The sequence below is a fragment of the Notothenia rossii genome (assembly GCF_949606895.1).
Source record: "Notothenia rossii genome assembly, chromosome: 9".
NCBI lineage: Eukaryota > Metazoa > Chordata > Actinopteri > Perciformes > Nototheniidae > Notothenia > Notothenia rossii.
The window spans coordinates 65,446,909-65,471,875 of NC_136907.1; the positions used below are offsets into that span (position 1 = coordinate 65,446,909).

Sequence of the window (24,967 nt, forward strand, 5' to 3'; positions counted from 1 at the left end):
TTTGTTGGACAAACCGAGAAATTACAAAGTTAGCAAATTTTTTTAGGCAGATCAACTCTATCAGGGCCAAACAGCTGTGAGGCAAGGCGTTTGATGGTGAACACGGAAGAAATAGGGCTTGTTTGACAAAAATGAGATTCCGGCTGCATATTGTTTCTTGAGCGGGGATGATGAAAGGATGTGGCCTCATCTTAATCTCTCATTTCAGTGCTGTTTCACAAACAGAGGACTATAGTCAGTGTTGAAACCACCATCATCTTCAATGCTGTTGGTGCCAATTATTTCTGCGTTACGGGTGATAAAACCCAGACATTCCAGGATATTAAGATGTGAACTGGCCTTGATTCATTTGAAAATATGTTCTAAACCACCTTCTGTATCCTTTTGACTTTAAAACTCTACCTGATGGTTTGCTGCATGAAGCGATCGGGGTCCTGTGCAGTGAAGGTGGACAGTGTTGACTCAGGCATCATTCCCTCTTCCAGTTTAATGAGTTTGGGGTTGGGCTCGAAGTAAGGACTCTCGTTGACATCTATCACTCTGATGGAGACAGTGGCGGTGGACTGGCGAGGAGAGTGGATGCCCCTGGCCAAGGGAACCTCATTCTTCGCTTCCACTGTCAGCACGTACGTCCTACTCGTTTCATAGTCAATGGGCTGGAACACAATAAGAGGGAGTATATGGAAATCACGACTAGGTAGAAGAATCACAAAGGATGAATTGAACAAAAGTCAGTGGCATAACATGTTTTGGTTATTTGAAATGAATAAGAGCTACACAAAGAACTAAAGCTAATTCTTCATCTGAGTGCTCACAATAGACAATGGGATGCGATCAAAGGAATGTATCCTTTTGTGGTGAGGTGAAGGATATGTCACTTCAAGAGAGTTGGCGGAAGAGTTGTGCAACCAACCATTTCTTTATTTTTAAATCATGTTTCAAGTTTTAATGAAGATATATTTCAAATTAGAATTGACATGAAATACAAAATGAGAATTGGCTAGCAGCAACATACTCATCATGGTCAGAAACATTTCTTTAATATGTGTGACAAATACGGTGCAGTGAACTTTTAATTTGATGTTTCTTCTATCCTTGAAACAAGTGAACTGGAAAGTTTGATCGTTAACTCTTCGTAACCATGGGCAACATCATAAAAACAGCAAGATATTAATGGAATGACAACAACCGCCAAACCTCTCATTGCAATATACATTTAATATGCATCTCTAAGGGATAACAAGGGTGGAGTTTGAAGAGGAGGCCTTACCTTGACAACCGTTACCAGGCCCTCGTTAGTGGTCGGATCAGTGGGCACAGAAAACCTGCCAGTGGGGTCGCCCCCGGTGATTTTGTAGACGGCGTTCCAGGCCGGCGTGTTGGGCTGGTCCTTGTCAGTCACCGTCAGGTTGGCCACGATGACATTCACACGGTTTTCAGGCACCTCGCCGAAAAACTTCATGAATAAACCATAAACACAGAGAGCAGCGAGCTGTTAGTGATACCGCTGAGGCAGCAGAAAATACTGCGAGCGCGGCCTCACACAGCACAGCCAGACCAATCTCGGGTAAATAGACATCTAAGGTAACTTATCATGTCATCATGGTCATCTCATTCCCTGTCCTCCCCTGATAGCACAACAGTAGCATTACAAATGTCAGTGATTCCCGGGCACAGTAAGTGCCTCTTTCACTCGGGCAGACATCCCAGTAGTTGCATGTGTCAACATTTTGGAGGGGAATGTAACACTCAACGCATGGGTTCCTACTTGTCTATCTGTATGGCTTCAGAAATGCTGGTCAAGCAGAACTAGGTAAGTGAGCATAACGGCCGCTTGAGTGCTTATATGGGGCGAAATAGGGGGTCCGTGAGGTGCTCTCACTTCGCCAAGATTGCTGTGCTGATGTCTCAGGTATGAGTTTGTGTCTCACCGTCTCAGCAGTAAACTCTGGTGCATTGTCGTTAACGTCTGTGACTCTGATGACAGCGGTGGCTGTGTTGGAGAGGCCGTACATGGGGTTGCCCTCCATGTCAGTGGCCTGGATGATCAGCGTGTACTGAGGCACTTTCTAAAGGGAAAGGGGAGAGAAGCAAAAACAGGATTAAAAAAACATAATTCTCTGAACTTTTAACAATATAATACGTTTTTTAGAAATGTTTGGAGATTGTTGACATGGTTACTGTTTATAGGGTGACCTGTTTGTTTTAATGAAAGCCAAAACAATACGCATGTAAACCTTATCCATCCTATCTTTAACTTTGTGGTTGTTTTTAGGAAAGTGCTTAGTGTTGGTGTTGCTTTAAGCATTATGTTAAAAATGTGTTAATATTCCACCTCATGCATGTTGATGAGGATACATTTATTTATAAAAAAACAATATACAATATAATCTAAAGTGATACATACAGCGCTGCCTCCAAAATGGCCTTAACGTGAAATAAACACAGCTAAATACACGTGAGTATTAATGTGTTCAACTCGAATAAAATACATCTGAACTGGCTTCCTTCTAATTTACGATGACAAATGGTGGCTTTTTATATAAATGGTATTTATTCTCTATGGAGTTTGCAAATGCACGATGTGTGAGCTTGCACCTCTGCTATGTACATCATCATGAAGCAAACAAATGGCTCTTTTCACATTAAAAGCCACTCAGGTGACGGACCAGTTGCTAGGTAATGAGAGTCGGGGAAATTACATTCAGGGTGGCAACTGGTGGACATAAAACAGCGGCCCCTGGGCGGGAGTGATTGAGCGGCCACCTAGCCAGATTGCTCTCGATAGAATTGCACCAACTGGCTCCAGCTTTCTATATTATTTGATTTTTTCTCTAACTCATATGCGATCCAATTAAATAAAAGGTTGGTAGCATTTACAGCATAGGAAGTCGAGGGGGGAAATAGAGAGGGGAAGGCAAGAATGAAGGGAAGCAAGGGTTTAGCTGCTCAGTGATGCACGCTGCCCCCTTGTATGAGTAAATATCTGTGAAACAACCAAGTCCGTTTTTACTTCTCATTTAGTTGGTAATCGACAAAATTCCCTTTGGCTCACTAGTTCTCAGACAGTCGGAATATTAGCAAATATATTCTCAAGCTGTGTTTTGTCATTATATTTAAAAAGAAAAGTGTTCAGGCCATTTATGTAAACACGAAAACATTTACACTTCTATGTTTACCTGCAATAGGTGGAGGTGCAAGATGGAAATTATAATAGGTGGCCCTGCTAATGTCTCACTTAAATACTGATACAATCTTTTAGTTATAAGCCTACATTCACATTCAGTTCAATAGTAAAAGAGCCAAAAGCTTATGAATGAGAATTGAAAGTGAGAAGGAATAAAGGAGAGAATAAAGATGTGTCAGGCACCTCTCTGTCCAGGCCTGCTGCCACCGTGATGATGCCTCCGGTTTTATTGTTGATGGTGAACATATTGGAGGTTGGACTCTCAGGATTCTGAGACAAGATCTTGTAGCGCAGCATCCCATTGGCTGTTTTGGGGTCGTCTTTGTCAACAGATGTCACTGTCATAACAAATGTTCCTGCAGGGCAAAATGCAAATATTTTCATGTCATCTCTCTATTTATTGCTTTTTTATTGGCAATCAAAATATATTATAAGTTGAGTGGATAGTGCAATATTGAAGACAAGATGTATAGTCTTGTAAGACAGAAATCCAATGTTCCTTGTGTGATCTGAAAATACCCCCAGCCGCTTTAAAGCAGCGGAGGCAAAGTTAACAAAGTATCCACCCTAGGAATGCCATCAATGCTGTTTGATCTGCTAACACCGCAGCAGCGTGTGAAGCCAGACGCTCAGACTGCAGCCAATCAGCTGCTCATACAGTGTGATGCTCGGCTCTATGTGGTATATTACCTGGCTTGGAACCCTCTGGAACGGAGCCGTTCCAGATCTGATGATTGAACTCGGGTCTGTTGTCGTTCATGTCGATCACATTGATCACAATGTCAATAGGGTTTTCTACCTGGTTGCCGTTGAGGTCCACTGCATGAGCTCTCAGCTGAAGGAAACACAAACACATCTGGGCTGTGGAACTGTTCAAGCAACAATGATTTTCAACAGTGCAAACATTATATCGGGACAAACCACGAACTCTGCGCTCAATGTCACCAATGGAACTGCTTTGATAATGAACCCCACTAACCATCACTAAAAGCTGTTTACTTAATGCAGAAGAGCAAAGAGTAGAGAAATCCTCTTTATTCAGACCAGTGTGAGAGAAAGTCTGTTTTTGTGAATAATAAATGATTCCCTCAACCAGCTCTGGCATGCCAAGGCAAAAGAGGAAGATATGATTAGATTCAGTCAGACGCCTGCCACAGAGTCGACAACAACACAAACATTTCATCTGCATGTTTGTGGTTGTCTCTTGAAACGGATACAATCTGATTTTATTCAGTAGTGTTGCCTACACTGGGTCATCACAGGTTTAGTTCTTTCTTATGAAAAACAACTGATGCGCTGGATTGTTTTGCACTTCAAGTGCATCTTTCATGCATACACACTGTGGTAAGTTGGTGCCTTACACAGGATTTCGAATCAGTGACACATTTACATATTGTGATCCTAACCATTCATTCTCTAGAATAAATACATATATTGAAAATCCACAGGCTATAAGCAGCATACTTTACATCATATGGCTTCACATGTAATGCCTAACAGCTTAGTATTTTGAGTGTCAATGGATCAATTAATTATAATGTACAGCTTCAAGTGCATACAGTGAAAGTAAGTCAAAGTAGGAATTATGGGAAATAGGGGGAAATTGGCCCACTCTCACATCAGACGACTTAAACAAAAACGGATCTCCCGTATTGCTCGACAGTGAACAGTCCACAGCTTCAAATGAACCAATGTGTGGATGTTGTTGTGATTCTCTATTATGACCTTCAAATACACGGGAGTAGACTATAGTACAGTCTATCATTATATTTTAACTACAGCCTGGTCTAAGGTCTACCAGTTATTGTTTAAGCACAGGCTATATCATTTAAAGGCCATTGCAATGTAATGGGAGAACCACTAATGAATAAAGCAGCTCTGAAGCCGGACCTTATCATAATGTATCTAACACACACACTCATACACACACACACACACACACATACACTCATGCACACACACACACACACACACACACACACACACACACACACACACACACACACACACACACACACACACACACACACACACACACACACACACACACACACACACACACACACACACACACACACACACACACACACACACACACACACACACACACACACACACACACACACACACACACACACACACACACACACACACACACACACACACACACACACACAGTTCACTCAGAAGAATCACGTTAAATCCTCTGCATTCTCAGACGGATAAGTCAGATTTCTGGGACACCCCAGTCTGTAATGATCCTGAGGAGACTGTTTAGGCTACACATGACCCTTAAGCACATGCAGATTGGCAGGAATGTGCGGCAAAGCCAGAAAGAACAACCTTCTCTTGATGAAGCCGGCATGAAACACCATTTGCTAACTATAATACCATTAAAGAGTTTTTTGACATACATGGAAGTTTGAGATGTGCTCTCGATCCAGTGGCTTTTTGACAGAAAGCTCTCCGGAGATTGGGTCGATGATGAAGACGCTGGTGGGTGGCTGGTCAGCGCCCGGGCCCGTCACACTGTATCTCAGCAACCGGTTTTTGTCGTTGTCCGACCGGATCTGCAAATGTAAAGATTCATTTATAAAAAGCTCTACCCATAATTAAAGTAGACCACATCTGATAACATCATATCAATTGATTTTCTTCTTTTTACATTGACACATAACAAATGGAAAGAAACAGGAAACAAGTGCGTTTAAAGAGTGTGTGTGTGTGTGTGTGTGTGTGTGTGTGTGTGTGTGTGTGTGTGTGTGTGTGTGTGTGTGTGTGTGTGTGTGTGTTTGTGTGTGTGTGTGTGTGGTACTGAAGTTCTGTCTTTACTGGGCTGCCTATCCTATTTGCCATGTAAGCCGAGACCCTCTGTGCCTACACTGTGGATCCATTCTGATAACATGTTTTCCTCATCCTGATATTATCCAGTAAGCCCACAAACATCCCTTCTAATATGTCTGGACTTAATTTAATGCATACAAATAGCTTGTACAGGACTTGTTTAGTAAGTCAGCTCAATATGCTGAAAAAGGATCTGCTTCTAAGCTGTCCTGTATATGCTTGTCGTCTGCTAGCTATCAACACTGAGAAAAGATGCAAATGAACTTGGCTGTGAGTGTCCTTGAGCCGTGTTAAAAATAGGAGAATAATATCTCAACAAGGCAACCAAGGGACAATTGGGCTTGTGGGCACTTAAGATTTCTCTTTGCTTCTAAATAATGCTAGGTTACATTGACTCCCACTGCCCCCTGAAACAAAAGATAAATAATACAACAGAAAAGAGAGCCCTGACCTTTAGAAAAGTGCTGTAAATATGAAACATTTTGTTGAAGGCACAAGTCTCATGTCGGTGACCCTCTGAGTGGGAGCTTAGGGCTACAGGACCTACAAGGTTGTCATATCGAGCAAAAGGCATTTTCTTTTTAAAGTTGTGAGATTGGTGTGTGTACATGTGTGTGTGTATCTGTGCATGTGCTTGGGTGAGCTGCGTTACCCGGACAAGCTCTTGCGGGAAGGGGCCTCGTGAGTTCTCTGGGACATTGATTGGGGGGATGACCCAGTCTCTCTTCATGCGCTTCAGTTGGCTGTCCGTGTTTCGTAATGGAAACACTATTTCCTGCAAATCCTCTGACATGGCTGGAGGGGCAGCAACTTGTTGGACCTGTGAAAAGGAAATGATTAAGTTCAAGAGCTGGGTAGAAATCACATCTTTGTTAAAAAAAAAAGAGTACATTTATTCTTAGCCACCCGATTGGCACTGCTACTATGTGGATGGATACGTTGTTTTGCCGGTCGGTCCAAAACAGACCACAACCTTTGGATGGACTGTCATGAAAGGTTGTACAGACATTCATGACCTCTATGTCGTCTAGCACCAACATAAGGTTTACATTTGTGGCTTTGCGGGTAAGAGATTGTTTAACCGAATCAAATAGGTCTGGTCTGAAATCATCCTTTGTCTTATTATATTATGTTTACTCTAAAGGACACATTCCTCTTTCGTAAGCATTAAGCTTTAATCCACCGCAGCATCTGCAAACCCAGATAGTAAATCTTCACCTTACTGCACAGAATAGTATTGTAAGCTGACTAATGACCCTCACCTTTCCCTTATACTAAAGGAAATTGATGTGGTGATAAAAGGAAACAGAATACCATTTCCTGCAAAACTAATAAGCTCTACCAAATGTCATTTAATAAGTATTCAAAATGTGTGTTACTGTTGAATCAAACCATCCATTTTTATGACTTTCTTTGTAGCTTAAAATATATCCAGTCCGAAATGTGATGATATTCCCTGAAATGCTTTGGTGTGGCGAGTGCAGCTGCCGCACAGCGCCAGCACTGGTTTGCGTTAAATGGCAAACCCCTTCTCATGTCCTGATAAAATGCACCCACACAGACAGACCAGCTTCCATAATGGATCTGCCATCCTCCCTCGGCTGTAATGAACGAGATTTGAAACAAAGGAGGATGGTACCTGCAAGCCAGACACTAAACACACAGATGGCTCAAATTGCCTATGCTGCTCCAGAGACTGGGGGAGACTGAAGTAGTGCCAGAGAAAGTTAAAATAACCTTGAACACAACGAAGTGGGAAGGAAAACAGAAAAACAATATGTAGAATCTGTCAATGTCAATGAATTATAGCTAGGATTTCAACAGAGCTGTCAGGTCCCTTGAAGTATCTTCCTTTCTGTTGCCTGTAATTATTTGAATGTGGATTGTTTTCCGGGTAGTCTCGTGTCCTAGAAAATAGTACAAAGTGCCGTGTGCAAACACGTAAATTAATTAACACTTTTTCACCTTATAGCGTGACCCATATGCCACACTTCCCCCCCCCTTCTAACATCTGGAAGCTGTCGCAGAGCTTCCACTAATCATGTTTGAAATCCGATTATACTGCTTTCACACATTGGAAATGCAGGGAAGCAAGCGGACAGATAGCGGTGCAGCATGCTTCAGAAATATCTATTACCCTATTAAAATGGGCGCGAGTGAGAGCAGTAATTATTTGCAACCTGCGTCTGGAATGATGAATGGCATGGTGGGTTTGTTGAGCCCAACACGCATCTATCTCTGGTGCGCTGGAGGTCCCGCGCCTATCTACACTCTCAGAACCCCCTCTATCTCCTGACTAGGAGTCTGGAGTCCTGGAGGGTGTTAGGCTGAGTGATGGCCTGTGTGTCTGTGGGAAGGATTAGGCACGTGTGTGCGTTTGCCCTTTTAGACAAAATTCTCCCTTTCAGAAACATTTTCTCCTCCGGAATGTGGAGCAGCTGAGGCTCTAATAGAGGTGGAGATTGTGACAGAGGACACTCATGTTAATGAGGATATTGTTTGGTTGTCATTGATTAAAATGTTTCCCCTCGGCTGCCGCATTCATAGACTAATACAAAAATGTAATCGCTGATGTGATTAAGAGATGTGTGATGATTCATGACAATAATTGTGCTGGGGGGGAGATAGCCGCTGATGACCTCTTAAATGGGCGAGATACAGGAAAGTCAATCCCTGATTTCATTACGGACAAATCAGGGCGAACCCAACAGCTCTCCGCAGATACAGATCAGAGAACGGCTGCTGAAGATAAATTGATAATTTCTATGAACTCATACAGCCATTGGGGGGAGTCTTATAAAAGAACTGATTAGAATCTATATTTACCTGTTTGAGACAAGTATGTATTTGCCCAGACAACAGTAACTAATGGTACCATTCAAATCACATACCTGAGTCCCTATTGTAAAAGAGTGTCAGCAGCTAACGATGGTGTTTTGAGAAGCCATGAAATCTTTACATTTTTCATTTCCGTTCAGCAGACCCCCGTGCCCGCAGCACTTATAGTAACTACAAAGAACTGTCAGTATTAACTTCTAATCTGCGCCCACACAAAATCCACCCGCCTTCCCTGAGATTATCTGCCGTGCTGCTCATTTAGAAATGGCCACTTGTGACCATTTGCTTAAGTGTATTACAGGGATAAAACAAGACACACACATTGGTCTTTGTGAAGCTAACACGATTATTGCATTTGGGGTTGTTCATTAAGACGCCAGAAGGCTAATCATCTAATATCTAACGGCAATGATTATTAACATATGCCCATAAAGACTCACTTATAAACCCTAAGGGGTGGGTCAGGATACAAAGTAGCATATTAAAATAGCATGTGTGTGTGTCTGTGAAGTATTACTCCTGTAGGTTTACAGCGACAGATATGTTCTAATTAAGCAGGATCATATAATCCACTTACACTGAAGTTAAAACCCCTACAATAACACAGCCTTTGGAGCTTCTTTTCATTTCCTGGTTGCAAAGCAGACAGGAAGGACAGTGCTTGTTTTGTGCACTTCCTCTGAACCCCCGCCAACCACTATGTTGACATATGAGCACACGGTCATTCTAACAAATTGTAGATGAGTGCACAACACGTCCAGCGGAACGGTTAGACGGCACTCAGACAGATGCTCCCCGTCTTCCAAAGCATTGAAAGAGGTGCGTCCCCTTTTGGATGACAAGGCAATAACCTCACAATCACTGTGTATGCTCACTGAAATATACTTTATGAGGTGCCTTTTTGCATCTCTCGCTACCCACTGACCGTGTGGAGTATATGTTTGTGCCTCGTATTAAATTGACAAATTAAGTTTGAATTAGAACGCATCCATCCAGTCTCTCGGAACACCTGCTACAATTTAGGCAACTAGTCATCTGTGAATGTGCATTGTGCTTAATAGCTGGAAGTTATTCGATGAAGCGGATCAGTCCACCTTTCTTCAGCACTAACATCAGTCAGACAATTAACAAACAAGGCAGAAGTATTAGGGAGGTGATGGTGAAGGTATATTCACCTGCTGGTTGTAGTCTGTAGACGGTGTCAGCTTGACCTGGGTCACCCATTGCTGCTGAGTAGTGGTGTCACTGGCCTTGATCAGCAGCGGTGACGCAGGCAGCGTAGGCAGCTCAATGCTCCTGGCAGCATAAACTACTCCGTCAACTTCTATCCGGAAGTCTGATGGGTTACTGCATTCAAATCGCACCAGACCACCTCGGCCACAGTCGACAAACCTCACTGTAAGAGACGGAAGAAAATGGAGGATTAACAAAGTGGCATAAGAGTGAGAGAGAAACCAATAAGGGAAAAGAAAAAGTGATAGAGACAAAGAGGGGGGCGGACAGACAGCCAGCCAGACACTGAGGGTCCACAAAGGTTTTCTGATTCTCCTTCTATCTCATACATTATTCACTTCAAGCTGTGCCCCAAAGGTATTGCTCAAAACAGGTGCAGTGGAGGAGAGAGTTAGCGGGAGAGAAAACTAAAGAAAAAAGGAGAGTGTGCCCCTTAAGGTCTATTAAATAAAAACCCCAAACCCCAAAACATTACATGTAAAGTCTGATGTGTTAATTACACTGTGTAAATTCCCCACTGCAATTGAGAATAAATACACCGCATGTGTAAACCTGTATTTAGAATTCAGCTAGATGAGTCTTATTTTATTCGCAGCTAAGGCCATCCATTGCATGCTAGCTTTGTCCCTCATGACATACAGGGATGCCTTCTGCGGATGACTACCGATCCTCAGCTCCTCGAGAGTGCTGTGCTGAAGTAACGGATGTTTATTTCATCAGCAGGTTCACACACAAAAAAACACTGAAACTCACGCACGCATACAGACACTGCAGACAGGTGGCTCGTGGGGGTTTGAGTCCCACCGGTGGCAGTGGTACAACACCGGTTCATGTTACAAGTGAGTGACAGTACAGCACAGCCTATGTAGCTCCTACAGTACATGTACACACAAACACCAGATACACACAGAAGCCCCCTCATTGAGCTTCATTGTGTGATCCCTTTGTGTGGATATGTGTCCCTGCATGTCTATAGCACACCAAACAGCAAAAAAGGAACAGATACAAAATTCCTCCTGGCCACACAGATCAGAACGTTCCTATATATCATTTGTGTGGAGGCTCTGCTGGTGCCGCTTTGAATTATTAAAGGAGATGTGGAATTACTTAACAAAAGCCTTGAAGGAGGGTGCCTAATCTTCCTTTGTGCCGTTACCTTGGGGACCCACAGATGTCTCCAGAGTATCATCTGCATTCGGAGCGTATCAAGTTCCTCTGACTTCAAGAGGATGCAGTAGATCGGCACTGGGTCCAAAGGAAGTCCTTACTTTTGCCCCTAGGCATAATTGAATAGTCGACGCATGCACTCAATTGTCCTAAAGTGTACCACACCCTACTATTAATAAATCTCTGGGGGATGACAGTAGTGAATTTAGCCATCTTCTTGGTGCTTGTAACAGCAGTCATGGTAGATGTTTTCAGATAGATAGCCTTAGTCCCAGCTGTATCTGTTTTTCTTAGTGAGGAACTAAATGCTGGCTGAAAGCTAAACGGCAGTGGGAAATGGAAACACAAATAGACAACCTATTACTGAAAAGGAAATGTGGCGAAATAAAAAAGTAGTGTCCAATACAAAGTATCACGTTTCTGAATGTGAGAACTAGAATGCATGTCAGAGAGAAGGAGAGAGAATGAATCAAAATAGGAAGTCGCACAAGGGAAGTTTGTCATGCAGTGTAGTCACAATGTATTCATCGTGTCATTATGAATGAAAATGCAATCTTGCTATATTTTATCAAAACCAAAACGGTGGAGAACAAGTCTTCTGCTTGAGGACCATGAGCTGCATTTTATAACAGCTGCTGCTAAAAGATTGAACACGGACAAAATGGGTAAACAACACTGCAATGCACTTTTTTTTTACCAGAAGAGTTACAATTCATCTGAATATTTCTAAATGACACTCAAGGTGAAATTGAAATGTAAGGAGAGCTGGCGGTTCTAATAATAAAGATAGAAGATGACAAGATCTTTCTTCTTTCCTGGAATATACTTGATATTGACTCTCCTTCCTAGCAGCTTCTGTTCAATTACCCTTGACCAATTAGCTTTTTCTCTCTTGGAACCTGGCAAAGCTGACATCAGATAGATGACCTTCTCCTTCTGAAGGTTTTTTGCCTTAAAGCCAGCCGTCTGTAAACTCAAAGTCTTCAGGCAATCACCAGCCAGCCCAAGTCAGCAGATACTCAGACAGAGGGAGAATACAGAGTAAGGGACTGTCAAAATAACTCACAATGCAGCAGAAGACACTCCATACATTTTACAATTCCTCACTCCACTATTCTGACTGATGTGCCAATGCTATATAATGTTACTCGGCAAGTGTAAGTACAGCTGAAAGGAGACTGATAAGTGAAAACTGGATTATTCCACCTTCTCAAATATCAGCATTTTCTGATTTCAGTTGGTTTGTATCATGTTTATTTGAATATATTTGGACTGTTAGTCGGACAAAACAAAGAATTTAACAATATAACATTTGACTCTTAATGATTGCAGGTTTATTTATTAATGAGAATAAAGATTATGGCTTATATAAATTGGTTGCCTGCGATTTAATTAGATGACTGCAGGTAAATCAGATTGTCCGCAGGTATGAGTATGGGCAGCACTTGCTAATGAACAATTAACTTTAACGTTATTATATTCATGGAGAATCATATTTGTGTCATTTAATAGCAACAGGACACCAGTCATGTAACTATGGCTTGCCTGATCTTAAAAAGATAGTATATACTGCAGATGATCTCAAATGTGTTCTACTAGCTCACTATGTAACAGTACAACCAATACTAAAAGCGTTTCATTGTCTCTGTCTCTGAACATATTGGAACCAGAAAAGCTGCAGCCCATGTGCTTCCGCTTTCTGTCCACCCAGCACTTTTGACTATACATTTTTGTGTGCAGCAGTGCAGTCCACTTGACAGCAGCGTTCCCCTGTGAGTTATTTAAGCCCAGCCTCTTGTTGAGCTGAGCTCCTGCTCTTTAACATTGTCTGAAATGTGGCCATCAGGACACCTCTGAGAGGCCCTTCAACAGTCAGCCCCCATGGCAATCGCTGCACAAACTCCCAGCAGGCACGGCCATTCCCAATGATAATGAATGAGAATGTCCAGCATGTGTCTATTCATTTATCAGACACCCTCTAGTGGCTTATAAACCGCAGAAATGTGTAGCAAGGCCCCGGTTAGACCCTGGCTGCTACAACTTAACTATATCTAGATATATTGGCTCCCCAAGGTTCAGGGCTAAATGAGAATTTGGCTGCCACGCCCTATCAGGCATGCCGTCATGGGCACAACGATAAAGGCTTTTGGTTGGACAGAAATGCCGATGCAGCAGAGGGGGACTGGGGGTTGGGGGTTAAAAAACAGAGGGGGGGGGGGGGGGGGAATAGAGGGAGAAACAGGCCTGTCAGCAGAAAGGTCTGTCCAACTAATGCCCTGCACCGGGGCCCAAAATTACCTCCGACTCAATGATTCTATTCACAGCTTGGATGCCCCCCCCCCCCCCCCCCCCCCCCCCCCCCACGGACAAGCAACACAAAAACCCAGCTAACCTCTTCGTAGTGCCAGAGTGCCTCTCTATTGTCTGCTCCGTCACGTGATAGCTCTAACTCAGACAGACACAAATAGTTAGAGAGAGATTGGGAGAGGCGGAGAGATGCATTACATTTGGAACATGGGATGTGGACTGTGTGACTGCATAGAGGCAAATCAACTGTTCCACAATCTCAGCTTTTATTCTAGCTTGCCGAATACACTGGCTGCGAGTGAGCCGGCTGAAAGTTCCTGTAATGTGCCGTACATGCGACAAGACTGAAACCTCTCATGTGAGATCATCCCAATATACCATCATTCATTTCGGGGAAGTGAGGTCACTGACAGTTGAGAAATACTCAGCATAGGTGTTTCATCAGTAGCTGTGGATAAATGCAGACCCAGGCAAATACCCCAGTGGCAACCATCCCTCCCCCCCCTTCCCCCTCCCCTCAACCCTGGCTAATGGTACAACACCCCTGACAAAATGCATTATTCACAAATGAATGTGAGCAGGGTTAGTAATGTGGCCAGCACTGGCGATGAGACAATGAAATATGAAGCAGAGGCTGCAACTGAATGTGCTGTGTGACACATCCATGCCAGCACCACTGTTTATAAGATCTTTTTAAGCCCCAGTGGAGAGCACACTTTTGTACCTGAATTCAAACTACTGTGATCTGAAATCCTAATCCAGTCCAAATTTGGGGAGAACAAGCCGAGAACAGCTTACAGACTTTGTGCCCAAGCACAAAAACGTCCTTCACAGCGTATTCTGTAATTGCCCAATTACTGTACAAAATGCTAAAAGCACAATACACTAATGTTTTTAAAATAGGCTGGCTGCTCGCTTTGCTTAATTGTGCATGCATGTTATTTTCTCCAACTCCACTTTTTTCCCCTGATGCTTTTATTTTGAATGCATATTCTACAGCTTCAAGGCCGGTGAGTTAACAAATACCATTGGGTACCTTATTACATTGTATTCTTCACAATTACGGAATTTTTATGTAGATGCTTAAAAAGTAATACTATTTTCCAATGGGAAATGTGCGTTTTGTTTCTGCTCTCTGATCTTAACTATGCACATTTGAACTGATATTAAAAAGAAAACTAGAATCAATTGTGTCTAGAATTAAGTCAACAAATGTGGGGCTATTAAAGTTGTTTTTCTTCTTTTTTTTTAAACAGCAATGTTATCGGAGCTTTTGTTCAAATGTATTCAAAGAGAGTGAGATTCAGAGCTGAGACAAAGATGTATTTTAGGTTTGCGATAATAGGGTATTCTTCAGAGAAAGTAAACTGTTTATAGCTGAAGCTTGGATCTGGGAATGATGATACTGCCTTTTGCCAGACTAAGCCCTTGAAGGCGTTTTACTAATGCACTTCACTTCAAACGCGCAGAGCATTCCATGCATTTATAGCCGGGCCTAAAATATGCAAGGGATTTGCATGAAAAAAACATGCAGTGTTTGTACTCTGTTCAATGTCTCTAGCAATTAAGAAAACTAAAGAGGAATTGCATCACAGCATAAACACATTAACAAGCAGCTGGCTTATTTCCCTAGCTTGATTGTAGTGACCATTCCCCCAACACTTTGGTTTTTGTAGTTTATGCATATTGTTGGAGCTATTTTTCCCTTCCCAAAACTGCTGCTTCAATTACAGAACGATGAAGAGGCCCTCAGAAAGCGTATTGATACTACCTTCCCTTATAACACACACGCCCACATTGGGATACACATTGAGAAATGTAAGAAGCATGAATGTTGGAGCGGCTACAGCGATACGAGCTTGTTCAATCTCAAACAGAGATGTTTTAACTCCCTTGATCTACAAAACTGGCCCTGAGGAGATGGAAACTATTAGAATTTGGTTTGATGTGTTCTTTCTTTTCACTTGCATTTATATCACATTTGCACGTGGTCATTTGCACTCTCTCTGAGTGCAGCAACCATTTTTGACAACCATTGTATTTTAAGGACAATTACTATAAGCAGGCTCCCCACCAGGTAAGAGTCACCTCCGTTTCCTTCAGAGTGTCAAAACCTTTCCCTCTTCCCGTTGGCTAGGAATGTTCTTTGTTGTGTGTCAGCAATGATTGACTTTTAATGAAACTACCCCGACCCTCTCCGCTGACTGGCCCATGCCTACACATCAGCGCCATGCTTATTAGATACCTGCTGGGTTCTGATTGAGCCAAAGAAAAGCTAGAAGATATCTGGCTGCTGTGATCTCCCTAAACTGACATTCAGTAAGAGCCTCTTATAACTGTGGCAAAACATGTTTCTCGGCTCTTTTGAATAAGTAATATTTGGCCTTTGAAAATTATCAACCTCCATGGGTTCGTCGTGAAGGGGAAGCACACGGGAAATCACAATTATTCGTGTGCCTTTGTTGGGTAAATGAAATGATTGTGTGTTTCCCAGTACAATGACAGCGGAGCATTGTGTGGATTACTGTGTCACTGGAGCCAAGAGCTGATAAGCCTAAGCTACATCCTTCTGCAGTTATCAGCGCATAGCTACTGGGATTTTGTTCTGCGAGTTATTGAGACGTGCGGCGTGATATGTAGGCTTTGGTGGAGTATTAAACTGACCACATTACCAGGATGTCAAACACTCTTACTCTTTATGATGTCTTTCTGAAAGGCTCTGTGACCCCTGGGAACGCTTGCACGAGAAAAACCGTATGAAAGTCATCACGTTTATATGCTGGTTCAATCAAACTACTAAAATGAATGAAAATCAGCCTTCAAGTATGATTCACTGTCATTTATTTCTTTGAGTTCAAAGGACAATAATTGATACTTTGTGAAGAGTGGGACTTATAATTACTGTAGACTGTGATTGGGCCAAGTGTTAGGTAAATGTGACCGTAAAACACAAACGTAGTCTCTAAATCTTTGAAGCCTTACTGTCTACCACGCCCTGTTGGCAGAACCTCTGAGATGTAAATCACAGTTATTGAAAATGAGGTGTTGACCTTCATGACCATAACAGCCATTCTTTGACCTCCTTCTGTCCTCACATAAAAAGGTTGCAGGTTTTTAATTGCTCACTATACCCTATTTCACCTTATAATTTGCTGACATTGGTCACTTTGTTGCATCCACCAAAGCTTTAATGATTATCCGAGGGAAGGAGAAAGAGATGGAGAACAAAAGCAGGTAGGGGTAAAGTAAAGCAATCTGCACAAGGTTGGAGGCCAGCGGCAGTATGAGACACTGAGATTCCTTTAAGAAATCAAGACTGTGAATAATAAGCCATTTAAGGTGGCCACATGCATCATTTTCTATTGTTCCTGTATCACAGAGGTCATTCTTTGGTGACCGCACACCGCACGCAGTAATACACATATTAGGAAATGCTCTACTGCACCGAGCATCCATCTCGGCTGCACCTAGGCGATTTTCTGCTGGACAGGAAGTTCACTCATGTCTGGTGCTCTCGTTGGCTGAGAAATAACCATTAATGCTATACATCAGATACTGTATCTCCTTTCATTTATTATGCCTCTACTGTGGTGAACACATGGGTACCACTATAAATAAAGAGGTAGATAAAGTGACCCACCCCCCTCGAAATTATGTATTTGATGAACATATTTAAGAATATGCTTCAAATAGATCAAAGAAGTCATGGTATATGTATTTTTTCTAGGGGTGCACCGAATGGGAAATTCTTGGCCGAAACCGATACCGAAAATAGGAAACAGTTGGCCGAAAACTGAATGCTGAAAGGCCAAAAATGATTAATAGAAATATATATATATATATATATATATATATATATATATAATGTATACATTTTTTACCAATGTTGTTCAGCTACCTGATTATGGAAAAAGACATGATTATGGCAAAACTTAACTTAAATAATAATCACTATTATGGGTCCATAAAACATTTATTCAGCACTTTTGAATGCATACAGTACATTAATTCCAAGTCAAGTGCGTTTTCTTTTCTCTGTAGGATAACTACAACAAAGTGCATTCAGAACAAAGCCAAGGTGCTTTCAAATAAACATCTAGGCCAGTAGGCCTACAACAAAATAGTGTAAATAAAGACTGTAACAGCCAGGCCTTCAACAACAACAAATGCACCTATAAGCTTGGTAACCTAACGTGTTGTTGTGATGACGTAATCAAAACGCGGCGACAAGCACGGCTCGCGACCATGCTCGCAGCTGGCTCACAGCCAACATGTCTGCCGCTTGGAGATATTTCAAACTATCAGAGAGAGAGGCGCGGATTGCGATTTGTAAAACGTGTTCAGCTGACATTTCTCGAGGGGGTGTAACTGCAAAGACTTTAACCACTTCGGGATTACTCCACCACTTGAAATCAAAACACCCGGACAAATATGCGGAGTAAGATCAACGTAACCCTGTTCTCTGACATTCTGTGATATCGGCCAAAAGCCGAAAGGGCCTTTTTAACCATTTTCGGCCGATAATCTTCGGTGGCCGAATATTCGGTGCATCTCTAATTTTTTCTTAACTATATTTGGCGATTAATGACTCAAAGGAGTCTGAGAGAAAAGAGAAATATGAAAGGGCAGCAGCCAAAGGCTTCATCACATGAACGCTGTGAGCCCCCATGCCTTTGGTTCCAAGCTGAGCTGATGTTTTCTGAAGAGGCTGATCACGAGGGCCTGGCACTAAAACTGCCTCAGTGCAACCTGTAATGTAACATTATTAGGTCCGTTTGATCTCAAAAGCGCAGACTCAAAGCTATTTAGTTCTTTCCCTTGATCATTTTTGTCAAAATACCATCATAAATATCAAAGAGACAAAGCAGGAGGCAGTGACCCGATGATGAGGTAACCTCGGCTCGCATGCTCACTGGGCCTTGTAAGACTTTTTAATCTCAGCCGCAGAGTGTGTCCTGTCTCAGATTTGTTTCCGAGAGAAAAAGACCGAAATATATCTCCCTGCCCAGAGCTGTACCAATCATTGTTCCATAGGGACAATCATTATCCAGGGCTTTTGGTGGGAAATGGAATAGGTGACTTATGCAATGATGTCAATGTCTCCTTCTGCTTTCACCAAGTAGAAAACTAATGGTGTTAAAATCCTGCATGGTTAGGCTACAGGCTGCAGCTCCACTGTCTCCAGCTGTAGTAAATCATATCTGTCAAACAGTCGGCCAATGCTTTGGCTGAGCACTGGCACAGTATCATTGTGAGTGAGTCAGAAGTGCATGTTTATGAAAATGATATCAACAATCACTTAAGGTACTCACTTATTTTAGAAATAAGAACTGCTATCACTGCAGAAAACGCAATTGGTGTTTCTTCGGTTGAAGATGGCTGGTGCCAGACAGAAATGCTCCAGCGCCAGTGTGTGTGCAAACATCGCGGTGGAAACATATTGTATCAATCATAACGCAACCACTCGCATATTTGTCATTCATGCTGAGAACGACTATAAAAACGGAAGCTGTGTATTGAGCCACATTTTGGCATACAGATAGACAGCTGAGGAATTAATTATGTAAAAGGAGTGGTTTGAGAAGTTTCAACAGATTTTGAATAGTTGTTTGAAAACATTTTTGTTTTACCAATTTGCTTTTTGTGAGACAGAATATGTTATATTTGATAAATATCCAGGAAAAGCTGATTTGTTTATAGAAAAATATGTTAATGTAGTTCATAAAAAGAATGTGATTCTGAAATAGAGTCCTACATACACCTAGGGCTGCTCAATTAATCGTATTTTAATCGCAATTACGATTTTGGCAAAATAAAAAGATTATTTAAAAAAAAAGATTATTGTTTTTTCAGTTGAATTATACTTAAAGTTCAGGGTAATCAACTGTTAAAAACATACTGTTCACATTTTTTTTCAGTAAATGGATGTTTTCAAATTAAATGGATAATTGTTTTTAATAATATCAATTATTGACCCAAATTATCGAGATTATTATTTTTGCCATAATCGAGCAGCCCTGCATACACGTATCTATGTTTATATCAAGTTCCACATTGAATACGTTTCAAGACAGTAAGAAGACAGACTGGACCTTTAATAGGATAAAAAACCTGTCCATTAAAACTTTCACTTGCCCTCGACAAAGGTTGTGCAAATGAATGTTCAAGAAGACATTTCCCGGGAGATTGACCATCAAGGAAGCTATTTGCACATTATCAATTTGGATTCAAATGAAAACAAATGTACGTTGAGTGTGATTAATTCCAACACATTGTCTTACCACCTGTGTCATTACTTGACATGGAGTTCATTTAATGCTTAAAGGAAGCGGATCAAGCCACCGTAAATAATAACTATCATGCGTGACAGGGCTTGACGCTCTCTCTTTAAATGTAACACGCCCTATGCATAGTTTTACAGCAGCAGATGGTTATTGCTAATCCTAAAGTCTTCAAGTGCTTTCTGTCTAGTAATAAATTCAACCATATTGATTGCGTCACTATATTTAAACACATTAAATCTTTCATTACACGGTGCCACGTGAATAACCAGCCAGGACAAACACAATGGCAAGAACATAACATGACATTCAAGGCCATGTAAAAGAGTGATGAATAATATTCCAATTCCTATGCATGACTCCCTTCTATCTGTTGCGTGAGTCATATTCACACCTTTGCGAGTGAACAGAAGTCATGGCTGCTTAATAATATCGGTGTAAAAAAACATCAGTATAAGAAATATATTCAGAATTAAACGACAACGCATAATAGTATGCCCATTTAATTTCTTGTTTACAGTAAAAGCTCTGTACCCACCACACCAGCACAATGTTTTTTGGGGTGGTTTTTCCCCCAAAATGTTCTTTTTCCATGTCCTTGATTGTACTCCTTGATGTTTCTCTTTTTAGGCTTTGCTTCACTTGTTAAAATGGACGTTGATGATTCCTCTCAGTATGTTAATTTTGATGACTTAAGCAAATATATAGAAACCTCCCACTGTGTTTAACTTAAGGCAAGGTCTAATCTACTGAAACACACTCCAGTAGATGGGGCATGGCTGGATAGACTTGACATGCCTTTATGCATATGCAATTTCAACAATTTCCTTAGCAAAAATGACTCCATACTAATTAACATGAAAGTGATAGCTATTAAAAAAGGCATGGTTTGTACATCCTCTCTGTCTTCATAGGGAATTATATTTGCGCCTGCTTTGCATTGCGCTGTTGTCAATCAAACCCATGCAAATGACTAGCTCAGGTAAAGACTGATACGGTCCACTGAATCCAATTACAAACCTAACCACACACACAAACATGGGATTCCTGTTCACTTTCAACACTTTCTTTTTAACACACACACACACACACACACACACACACACACACACACACACACACACACACACACACACACACACACACACACACACACACACACACACACACACACACACACACACACACACACACACACACACACACACACACACACACACACACACACACACACACACACACACACACACACTGTCGAGACGAAAATCCATGTGGTAATATCTGTGAAAAACGGACTGAGATATAATTACCGGTATGTGGTTTTCGTTTAGAGTAGTATTATTATTATTATTATTATTATTATTATTATTATTATTATAGTATTGTTCAATACCAGGAGGGGGTATTTGTTTTATTTGGGATAGGGTAGGCTACTTTTCATGTTTAAAGTGAGCTGTATTGAAAAAATATGAATGCCGCTTCCGGTAAACACGGCAACAAAAGGGGCGTAGTTTGTGATGGCCGGTCTCTTGTTCTCAAAGCCACGGAGGGAGAACCAGGCGACAGTGTGTGTGTGTGAGGCTCCGGAGACACCGTTGGTATGTTTCGCCGGTGTTTATTGTGTTTTGTGTTTAGGAACTTGATCTGTTGTTGCGAGAGTGCTATTGCGCAATCGTCTGCTTTTTACGCAGCGCGGTCTGCCTGTGCTCCGTGGTTTGCTGTGTAATTTAGACAGCAAAGGTGTTCAGATGAAGTTTTCTCTGGTGCTTGTTTCGAGATACACTCGGATTAATTCATTTAAGTTAATGATGTGGGTTTAAAACAACAATTTATCCTTTTTATTAAAACATGGTTTGTGTTATTGAGAATGCAGTGAGGCCTGCAAAATGTTTTTTAATTTGTGTAGCATGTGAGCTAACATTTGTTTGTATTTTGTGTTTTGAAGGTTTTCAAGCTGATGAATTCTTGGAGCTGTCTTAAATAAATAAAGACAAAAAGAACGAAATTTGAGTTGTCCAAGCGTCCTCTGTTGTCCTCCAGCCTCTCAAGTCAGGCTAGATCACTGATACAGGCCAAAACCCTGAAGGACTTGACACACACACACACACACACACACACACACACACACACACACACACACACACACACACACACACACACACACACACACACACACACACACACACACACACACACACACACACACACACACACACACACACACACACACACACACACACACACACACACACACACACACACACACACACACACACACACACACACACACACACACCGTTCCCCTTTATCCTTCCATGTTCTCAAACAGAAGAGTGCAGACATTTGAGCCACATTCACAAAGCAAGGGATTTCATACAAACCACAGTGTGTCTAAAAGGAACAAACCATTGGAGATGTGATGCACTCACCTACAGCATAACATGTGAAATAAAGCTGTAGAAAAAAGCATGGGGATATGGGGCCATTATGTCACGTGTATCACAGTCACAAGTTCATGCATTTTTTTGAGAACATGGTTAATGGAATTCCTGCTTCCCTGCTTTTTTCTTTTTGTGAAGTCGGGCACGGGGAGAAACAAGGAGAGGGCACGTGAATCCTCTTTGCAGAGGAAACAAAGCAGCAGACAAAGGGAGATGAGGCTGACAGCCTCTGGAGAACACTATTATACCGTAAGATGGGGCTTGTTTCTGCGCCTCCCGTAGAAGAAAATGATGAAATTGCACACAAAGAAAGACTTCTTCCATCAACATCTGCAAATCATATACAATGTACATTAATGTGCTATTCTCTTAAATTATTCATAGATTTTAAAAAGACAAAAAGATATATATATTGCCGGAGAGGTCATAAGGATATGTAAATGTTTCTTTTTAAAGCTACACAAAGCAAATGAGTCACTCTGGTGGGCAGACCATTACAGTCGTAAATACCAACCATTATCCTCATTTGACGCACTTCCCCCTTATGCCACACATCACAAGACACTTAAAAATCTCCCTCTCTAAACCCCATTATAAAACCAAAACAAACTGAGATATGGAGAAAAAACAAAGCTCTGCCCTGCCTCCTCTGAAAGGCTGGGGAGAAAGTACATGTCAAAGAATCCATTCATAAAACAATGACAGCAAGGAAAAAGAAGCTTCTTCAAAGAGAGGGATTAGAGCATCTGCCAATACATGCGGTGTGTGCATTTGCTATTGCACGTTTGAATCAATATGTGTCAAATTCTGCTTGAAACACAATTAGCCCGTGCTTAAAGAGAAGACCAAAAATACACAGAAGCAAGATTAAAGACAAGCCCCATGTTCCACTTAAACGCTTTCGCATTCAACACATACACAGCTTTTCATATGCATGACAGCTTGTTATGTGCTGCTCCAGCAGAAGAAAGCAAACAGAGAGGAAACTATGCATTTGTATGAATTTACAAACGCTGTCTTAATGTGTCAACCGAGCGTATCCCTTTGTGTTGCGTTGGTTCCTGGAGACGTCAAGCGACAACTGAGATGTCGAATGCATCTCGTTACTAACCTACTCTGACCTGCATGACCCTCCCCCACACATAGTCTGAGCTCAAAAGAGATCCACGGGGTGGAATGGAAAAAGGGGGAGGAGGCAGGTTATTGTATGGATTGGGGGTGATATGAAATCCTTCTCTGCAGAGCAATGAATGACTGATCTCAAGGCTGAATGAGTCATATTTTCAAATTGATAGCAAAACTCAGACTCTACTTGAGTTAACAAATACATCTAGTGTACTGCTTTTTTTTCAAACTTGGACAGTTTGTAGAATATCGAGTTGTTGATTGGAGGTATGCTGTGAGATATAGACATCTCATGCACAATCCAGAGCTGGTATCGATCCCTGTTACTGTTTTTATTTTGTCTTTAATGAGAAGTTCAGCCTCTGACGCTCAATGCGGCATCAATTTGTAAAAGAGACACATCTTTCTATTAGTGCTGCTCACTTTCTTATGCATGACTTCTTTTTTTATTTCTGAACAGAAGCAATTTAACACAATCCAACCCAGCAAATTGGCATACTGCATAAGAGTCTCGCCTCCACACAATGCACTATTTTAACTACGGTACTCTACTTTGATCATTCAAAAAGTTTCCTGTCACGACTAAACTGAGAAATACATCTGGCAAGCTAAAAGATGTATTCTAAACAATGTATATAGATAAAGACTGAACATGGTTGTCCTTATGTAAGCACAATCTGCATTACTAATAGAAATGGATATCACAGTTTATCCGATGTAACAGTTGCCCAGATCAAAGGCAACATCAGGTGTAAACAATTAGTCATGGCATGAGTCCAGCACAAGGAAGTGTCTCCTCTCGCATGCATCATCTGTGTTCAGGGAACAGTAGAGCGTTGCCATGTGGGGAGCATGGCTGTGCGACTGGACTGTGAGAGGAGAGCCCTCTTACTCCCATGTAATCATCTGAACTGAGTGGGTTCAGAGAAGGATCTGTGCAGCTGTGCTTTATTACAGACACAATGAGTCCCAGATTAGGGGAACTGGGAGGAAGGAGGGAGGGGATAGAGGATCACGGTGGGGGGAAGGAGGGGTGAAAAGGACTCAAAACACATCTGTCCTCATTTTGTCTGCAGCTATAACGCCAAACCACAAGCAGGGCCATGTACAAATCTGTCTCTGCTTGGAAAGGCCGCCTGCGGAAATGTTTCCAGACCTTGGGTTTTTAGCGCGAGGGCTCGTGGGAATAGTCTGTCGCCTCCCAGTGATAGCAGTGTTCATCAGGGTCCCACTCACATCGGCGGCGGTGGCACAAACAAGCAGGTTGCACAAACATGTGAATCGCTGTGGACAGCTTCTGGTTGTAGCTTGTGGTCTCGTTGTCGGTGACTCGAGGAAACAATCAGTTATGTATTTATTGTGACCCTTAGTCTTATGGTGAATGACATATGACAAGTGTTCCTGCTGTTTCCACTTTGGAAAACAGACGGACTGGTAAAGGCTTTCAGGTCAGGCTTGGCAGTGCGTCTACACGGTTGTGAAGTGGGACTTTTCTAACCTAAAGAAATGCAAGCTATCATGACGCCTCCACATGACTCATCCTA

General features: G+C 41.9%; 1 protein-coding gene across 1 annotated transcript in view; it reads right to left on the reverse strand.

Annotated features, from left to right (window-relative positions):
- cdh2 (cadherin 2, type 1, N-cadherin (neuronal)) overlaps nt 1-24,967 on the reverse strand; it is a 58,671-nt gene that overhangs the window by 11,375 nt on the left and 22,329 nt on the right. The window contains exons 3-10 of the mRNA XM_079649572.1: nt 10,045-10,265; nt 6,684-6,851; nt 5,602-5,757; nt 3,878-4,022; nt 3,371-3,543; nt 1,932-2,069; nt 1,271-1,456; nt 403-656 (exon numbers count right to left, since the gene is read on the reverse strand). Coding sequence (XP_079505698.1) covers nt 403-656; nt 1,271-1,456; nt 1,932-2,069; nt 3,371-3,543; nt 3,878-4,022; nt 5,602-5,757; nt 6,684-6,851; nt 10,045-10,265 — 1,441 coding nt within the window. The remainder of the gene's footprint in view (nt 1-402; nt 657-1,270; nt 1,457-1,931; nt 2,070-3,370; nt 3,544-3,877; nt 4,023-5,601; nt 5,758-6,683; nt 6,852-10,044; nt 10,266-24,967) is intronic.